Source organism: Neovison vison, chromosome 13 (assembly GCF_020171115.1).
Source record: "Neovison vison isolate M4711 chromosome 13, ASM_NN_V1, whole genome shotgun sequence".
Lineage (NCBI taxonomy): Eukaryota > Metazoa > Chordata > Mammalia > Carnivora > Mustelidae > Neogale > Neogale vison.
In genome coordinates this window covers 49,289,642-49,297,864 of record NC_058103.1, presented here as the reverse complement: position 1 = coordinate 49,297,864, position 8,223 = coordinate 49,289,642, and the positions used below count along the sequence as shown (strand labels likewise).

The window sequence follows — 8,223 nt, the reverse complement described above, 5'->3', positions numbered from 1 at the left end:
ACACTCCCTTTTATCCTAGTCCGAGCCAAGATCACTTGCCTTCCAACATACTTGTTTCCCTCCTTCCACCTTTGCCTCATCCAAGTTTATTTTGCTGACAAGACCCATGAACTTTTAATCACCAGTCTCTCCTTCCACATACAAACATTTGACAAATTTTGTCTTTCATCTGTTAATTACCCCAAAAGCCAGGACTGCTACCTCTGCACCTCTGGGCAATGCCAAGTTTCAGTAGTAGTTTTTTTTTGTTTTTTGTTTTTTTTCCAAAAAAACCTGTTTCCACAGTTCTATCTCTACTGCTTAGCTCACTGCAACAAATCTATTACCTATGAGACACTTGTCTTAGGTTATATGCTGGATGCTCCCATATGTAAGTCATTTAATGTTAATAAAAATGTTTTTTTGAAATATAAAAACAACGCTGGTATTTTTAGCAGAGTTCAACATGAGTACTTTTACATTAAAGGAAAGTAAGCCACATATGTTGGTGATGAACCGTTGAGAAAATAGCACATTTTAAAAAGGAGATTCCTGTAATCAATTGACCATTCCATTCACTTTAAAGCACTCATAATTTGAGGATTTTTATTTTATGTACAATGAGCTGGCATTAAGGTAGGTATCTTGGTTATCTGCAGGTAGGTATCTTGGATGACCCATTCAAGGAAGTTCACTTAATCCAACTGCAAAGAAAAAAAAGAAAAAAAAAAAAAAACAGACAAGAAATGTATTAATCCAAAATGTTTAAATACCTATTTTATTCTCACAAACACTGGCTCTCAATACAGAAGAATGAAGTTCAAACCGGAAATCTAACCCACCCAAACTAGCCACCAAGCTTTAAAAATCTTAAAATATGTATTGAATGTTTACAACAAGCTGTTTCACAAACCACAATTATATTCTAGACTGTAATCTTTAGTATTGGTATTCACTTCTCCCGTCAAAAAATTCCCCACCAGAAAACACTACTACATAAAATAATCTTTACCAAAACCTCAGGCTGGTTAAGTAGGTAACTAATTACACAGCTAGTATTTTGGTATTCAGTGTGTGAGAGACACTACTATAGCAATCATTCGTAAGTTAACTCATTTAACCCTCTGAGTAACAAGGCCACAAAGTTATTAGTTCAAGGGCTTGAGTCCATTCTCATCACTGACACAGGACCTCCCACCCCACCGAGTGAGATACATCAACTTCCACAATGTAACAAGCATATACTTGCTAAGTGGTCAAAACTGAAAGTCTAACCCTACGATACTTTGTGTCTACCCGACATCATACTTTAACACCAGTAACTGTATACCTCAAAGAGCCAAGAAAGTGGTAGTTTTCACCATAGGGGCAAGAAAACATTACGGCATTTACCTGAATTTTAGAAGTGAAGACAGCTCCACATATATGTAACTAATTTACACCAACAACCTTGCCATTTATTTTTCTCAGGCAGAAACGGAACTTCATGGGACTGGACTAAAGTCAGGAGATTTTATCTTGAATCCTAAAGTCTGTCTGGCCCCCATTCTCAAGCTCATTCCAGGATATGCCATCTCACATCTCCGGGCAGTGGCCAACACATGTATTTCGCTGGAAAATGTCTAGATCCGATTAAAGAGATCTGAAACTTAATTTCCAGTGTTTTCTAAAACTGACTGCCACTGGTAAAAAGGAGTGAGACTGTAAAATCTATCCCATTACCCTATTCAAACTCTTTAACCGTGCTGTCCCAAAAAGCCCCGCTAACAACTAAGAGAGAAAACGCTGTTGGTCGAAAGCTCAAAATAAGGTAGTATCTACGTTCCCAGCTCACAGAACCGGGAGGAGACAACCCCGCGGCCGCGTACCTTAATGAAGCCTATATCCTTCGCATACTGACGGAAACACTGGCGGCACATATTGAGGCCGTATTTTCGGATCAGACCGTGCCGATTTGAGCAGACGCGGCTGTAAGAAGAGAATGCGTTACTGCGAACCGCCGAAATGGAAGGATTCCGGACTCGGGGGCCACCACCCGCACCACCGATCTTTCGCCACCCGCCAGAGGCCCGTAATGGCGGCAGTCACGGCTCCAGAGTCGGTCTACCCCCACGAGGCGCGGCGGACTCCTCTCCATGAGAGATCCGGCTGCGTCACAACCGAGTGCAACCCTTCCCTAAAACCACATTCTGTTTCTTACCAAGAACGAGAACCCTGGCCAAATTTCCTCGGATGGCTCCAGTAGAGCTGCTGGTGACCCATCTTGCTCTCTCGGACGCAACGAGGCAAAAGGAAGGAGTTCCCCCACGCATGCGCTCTTCAAATTTTCAAGACACGGCTTACCCAGAATGCAGTGCCAACTAATGACGCGAGCGCAGTGCGGCTATGCTGTTTCGAGGGAGTTTATCCGGGCGGTCTCGGAAACAGGCTAGGCCGGCACGGCTGATGACGTCAACGCAGCTAAGCCTCTAGTGTTAACTTGCGCCGCTTCTGAGCGCCGGGCGCGGTGGCGCGCGCCTGTAGTCCCAGCTACTCGGGAGGCTGAGGCAGGAGGATCGCTTGAGCCCAGGAGTTCTGGGCTGTAGTGCGCTATGCCGATCGGGTGTCCGCACTAAGTTCGGCATCAATATGGTGACCTCCCGGGAGCGGGGGACCACCAGGTTGCCTAAGGAGGGGTGAACCGGCCCAGGTCGGAAACGGAGCAGGTCAAAACTCCCGTGCTGATCAGTAGTGGGATCGCGCCTGTGAATAGCCACTGCACTCCAGCCTGGGCAACATAGCGAGACCCCGTCTCTTTTGAAGCCGTAAAGAATGAATTTTGAACTCCTAAGAAATAGGAAATAAGAAAAAAAAATCTTTTCATCGCCTGACCCATTAATTTTCTTAATTAAAACTTTACACTTGGAAAAAGGATTTTGCCTCGACTCAGCACTGACACCTGCTGGGATAAATTAACAAAATAACTTAAAGTCAGCTGTAATAATAAAGAGTCAACAGTAGGAGTTTCTCTTTGGTCAAACAGAATGCGTTTCAGAGCTGTTTCTTGTTTTTTAATCGAGGGACACACTCTTAGAGATACACCTTCAGCAACCAAGAAAAATAAGAGGTTTACTGTGTTTGATATTTAAATGTACTTAAACATAAGCGAGAAACAAGTTGCACAATGTAGGTTGCTTTGACCGGATGATTTCATTACAACTACTAAAAAATGAATGCCATCTAATAATATGCTGAAAGATGTCTAAATTCCACATGGACGTTTATAATGTCTCTAGATATACCTAAAACTATACATGATACCAAAATCAAAGCTTTAACTAAATCTACAAAATGTACCACAGAGTGAAAATTCAAATAAAATTTTACACATGAATTCTTGTATTAAAACTGAAATACAACACTTCTTGAGGTATGCCCTTTCAGGATTCTGAGGGCGAGCGTGCCCCTCGCAATCATTAAATTAGGTACTTTGGTGCAGGCTGAAGGAAAAAGGCAAGTCAGAAATTTAAAAAAACAGATATGGCTTGATTCCTGCTCTTAAAATTTGCAGATGTAGGGAAGAAAATGGGATTATCTCAAAGAGCTCTTCCTTCCAGTGTCGACTTGTGTGACTCAATGACATTACACAACTAAGTAAGCAGAACACTATGTCTTATGATGGATGTGGTGTACAAGAGGAGCAAAGAAGAGAAAAATTAATTCTAGCTCAAGATATACTTAAGATGCCTTTGAAGTAAGCCTTGAAGGGTGGAATTTCTACAGGCAACACTAGCTGAAAGGGAATGCCTAATGACAGGAAGAGTTTGAGTCAAAAAATGGAGTTGTAGAAGGTGAACAATCTTGTGAACTAGAGTAGAGGATGCACAAACGCTTAGGGACAGGTAAAATAAACGTATTTTATCATAAAGCCTGATTGTAGAGGGTCCAATGTCAAACATCTATAGTTTTCCTACAATTTGTATCAGTCATTGATGTGTAGTTTCCAAAAGTCATGTGCCTCTCAAAATCTAACCTTTCCCGACCTATGGGTTTCTCAGACCTTTCCTACCTGGTGTACATAACTTTTAAGAGATTGCAATGGTTCTGAGATCAGTTCCATAAATATTTCAACACTTTTGATACAGAATCCTTTGGGCCTGAAGAAGTGTGAACTCATTTAAAAGCAAAAAGGAAAAGGACAAATAAGAAACTATTAGTTAAACTTGAACAACCTGTTAAACTATCTTGATATTCAAGTAGTTCTTAATGTTGAAGCCAATGCTGACTGGCCATTCCAAAAATCCTAGAGCCTTTAAGAATTATGCTAAATCTACTCTGCCTGTCTACTCTGCCTGTGCTCTATAAATGGAACAACAAAGCCTAGATGACAGCATATCCCTTTGTAAGTTGGCTTACTGAATCTTTCAAGCCCACTGTTAAGGCATATGCTCAGAAAAAAAATGATTCCTTTCAAAATATGACTGTTCATTGACAATGCCCCTGGTCACCCAAGAACTCTGATGGAGATGTACCATGAGATTAATGTTCCTTCCATGTCTGCTAATACGGTATTCATTCTGCAGCCTATGGATCAAAGGAATCATTTCAACTTTCAAGTCTTTTTATTTAAGACATCTGTTTTGTAAGGCTATGGCAACCACACATAATAATTCCTCCACTGGATCTGGGAAAAAATTAATTGAAAACCTCATGGAAAGAACTCACTATTCTAGATGACATTGAGAACATTTACAATTTATGGGATGAGGTAAAAATATCAACATGATCAGGAGTTTGGAAGAAATTGATTGTAACCTTGGGTTCTAGCACTATTTGTTTTAACACAGACTACAGAAAGGTCATGAGCAAATCCCTTTACTCTTTTCAGCCTCTATTACCTTCATGAAAAATGAAAGAATTGAATTGGAATATCTGTAAACTATGTCTCAGCTCTCAAAGTTTAGATTCTATGACAGGAGACTCCTTAAAAGGATTTAATGTGGCAGCAGTATAGATGGTGGATCATTGCATTAGCCCTTTAGCTGATCCCTGTCTCTTTGCTTGCTCCCCCTTTAAAGTAATCTCTCTTTACTGACCACAATAACCTGTTTCCTGTTTAGGAAAAACAGGTCTGAATTTTATCGCCTGTTGAAATTTTTCAGTGGTTTCCCAGAACTTTCAGGCTAAAGTCCAAAGGCCCTGGTTTAGCAAACAAATTTTTTTCATCATCTGGCTACTTTATACTCCTCTAATGTCTGACATTTATCCCACTGTAGTATAATTGATGGTTTGCTTGTTTCTCCTAAACACTGCAAAATTATCTCTGCCTTCTAAATATCTAACATAGGCGCTGGCATACAGTAAGAACACTATAAATACTAAATAAGTGAATAAGTATTGAAGTAAGAAGACCTGGTAAGTTTAGGAATAGTTCTGGAGGAAAGTAATGCAGCTCTCCACTGACATGGTAGCACTAACAGGGGAAAGGTGGACATTAATTGGGAAATCATAGTGGGAACATAACTTACAAGACCTAATTAAGGAGCACCAACAGGGGCAAGGTAGCACTATATAGGCACTATATAATCTAATGATCAAGTGCATATTTGTTAATCCTTTAGCTTTATTTAATGAAGTTTATTATTCAAAAAACCAGCTTTAGGGGCAGCTGATGGCTCAGTTCATTAAGCGTCTATCTTTGGCTCAGGTCATAATCACAAAGTTGTGGCACTGAGTCCAGCATAGAGCTCCCTACTCAGTGGGGAGTCTGCTTCTCCCTTTGCCTCTGTCCTCCCCCACTGCTCACGCATACCCTCTCTCTCTCTGTCTGTCTCTCTCTCAAATGAATAAATAAAATCTTTTTTTAAAGTAAATAAATAAAAATAAAAAACCAACTCTAAGATCTGGTCCCAATGTGCAGGGCAGGCAAACCTACACTGTCCATAGATTATGACCTAGCTGTTTAATAATATGATGTGACTATGATTTACTAGTTTGAAACCAAGTGAACCACAAACCTAAGTGAGTAAAGTTTACTACGGGTACAAATGAATGGGGGAAGAGTCAGAGATTCAATTAATTAACTGTTGAATGCTGTATGCACCAGAAACCCAGGGTACTAAAGGAAATGAAAGGTAATTTTAAGTGCAATTCAATTTCTAAACTCTAAAAAAGGAGACTAAGATGTTAAGGATAGATAGTGGAAATTGAACTGGGTTTTGAAACATTAATAGGATCAATTAGTATGAACACAACAGGAGTGGAAATAAGTGTAGTATGTAGGCCAGGAGGAAGGGGAACCAATTGTCCAGAAAGAAAACTAATCTAGACATCATTTCTTTGATTCCTTTTGTTAAAAACTGTACCCCACTTCAAAATGCCTTGAATTTTCATACTCTTTCAGTCTGCAATTCAAACTAGCTTGAGGTAATTGAGGGCAGAGGACAGCAACACGCAGACTTTGTTTGTGTGGTAGTAAAGACAGAAGTGTGAATGGGTAATCAAAGAATTTTTTTAAAAAATAATTTCTGTACCCAACGTGGGGCTCAAACTTACTATCCTGAGATCAAGAGTCCCATGCTCTACTGCCTCCGGCTCAGGGCGTGATCCTGGAGTCCCGGGATCGAGTCCCGCATCGGGCTCCCAGCTCCATGGGGAGTCTGCTTCGCTCTCTGACCTTCTCCTCGCTCATTCTCTCTCTCACTGTCTCTCTCTCTCAAATAAATAAAAAAATAAAATCTTTAAAAAAAAAAAAAAAGAGTCCCATGCTCCACCAACAGCCAGGCACCCCTAAAGAATCCTTTGCTTCATAAACAGTTCCAGAAAGACCAAAATAAATGCCATATCCAAGTATTTCAGCCATTAAAAATGGGGACACTAAGGGGGAATGTGGGGGGGGGGGAAGAGATGAGATCTCAAAAACAAATATATGTTTATTTTACTTTCAGTCCAATATTATTTTATGTGATATTCTTTAATAAGATAATCTAATTTCTGTATTTTGGGAAGCACACATCTTTGAAAATCTGGCAGTTAGGAAGATAAGTTTTTGACTGTACACACAGATGTGGGAAACAAAGACAGAAGGAAATGTAGATAAAACTAAATCTTATAACCTACGAGATCTTGAGTCTTCTTTAACATTTGCAAGTCCTTTTGGAACCTCCCTTATCTTTACTTCCCCTAACTCAAAGTATATAATCACTTGTTCCTCAGAATCCTGGGGCAGTGGGGAGCAGCCCTAGATGCCTGTGCCTGATGTCCAGGCAAAACCACCATTTCCCACGGAAGATCTCTCAAGAATTCTTTCTTTGCTCTGGACCCTACCAACAACATTCAAAAAACTACATCAGCACTATTATTTTACTCTAAAATCACCTTGAAACTGTTAAGTAACTTTCATATACTTAGATTATTTAACATCTGATCACTGAATCCGTGTTTCATTTACCCAGGTTAGCACCAAAAAGAGGGATGGAGTTGTTATATTCTTGGTTTTTGTACATATCTATTCTAATTGAAATTACATCAGCTTGTACATTTAAGATTTTCTCAGCTCGCAACTGTCCCTGAAAGTTCTGAATGTATTTGAGGTACCTGTCATGATTTAAGCTGGTTTTTTTATTGTTTTACTCAAAGAACAAAAGTAGGTAATACCTGTAAAGTCTGTTCTTGAAAACTCTTAAGGTGTCGTTTTAGTTTAGTTTTGTTTCCCTCTGGCCATGAGATTAGCTGTTGCTAAATGCGGAGTTGTTTTCATACTCTACATGCAAGATTAGAAAACGGGCGGGGGGGGGTAGTGCTCTATCAATCACTAATTTTTAAAAACCAATTACGTTTTTCGGAACTAGAATCAACAGATAACACTTTAGGTTCAACATGCTGTAAACAGGGATGTTCACTTAAGCATAAATCATTATAGGGTCATAGTTGAATTGAGAATCAGTATTTCTATAAATCGTTTCACATTCGCGAAAGTACAGCTCAAACGAAATGAATGTTTAACAAATGGCCGGTACGAAGGTGAGGTGAGAGAGGCGCCTAGGACACAAAATTTAGGGAGACAAGACTACGACCCTGAGAGCACCTCCTTCGCCCCGCCTACGGCCTAGCCCTCCATTAATAAATGTAATGAATTCGAAAGGCATGTGGGGTCTGGACGGTCTTAACAAGTGTCGGATACAGTTAATCCAGTCACTCCACACAACCGCTACTAGGCATTTGTTCGACAGAAATCGCCAAGTCAAATACTGTCCTATCATCCAG

The 8,223-nt window shown here is 40.1% G+C and overlaps 1 protein-coding gene across 1 annotated transcript; it reads right to left on the bottom strand.

The window, feature by feature from the left end:
- Positions 1 to 553: 553 nt before the first annotated feature.
- RPS29 (ribosomal protein S29) lies at positions 554 to 2,293 on the bottom strand. Its single transcript, XM_044230960.1, has 3 exons — positions 2,180 to 2,293; positions 1,848 to 1,947; positions 554 to 683 (listed from the first exon to the last, which is right to left on the bottom strand). The coding sequence occupies exons 1-3, from the start codon at positions 2,239 to 2,241 to the stop codon at positions 675 to 677; spliced, it is 171 nt and encodes a 56-aa protein (XP_044086895.1). The 5' UTR covers positions 2,242 to 2,293; the 3' UTR covers positions 554 to 674.
- Between the last annotated feature and the right edge of the window lie 5,930 nt (positions 2,294 to 8,223).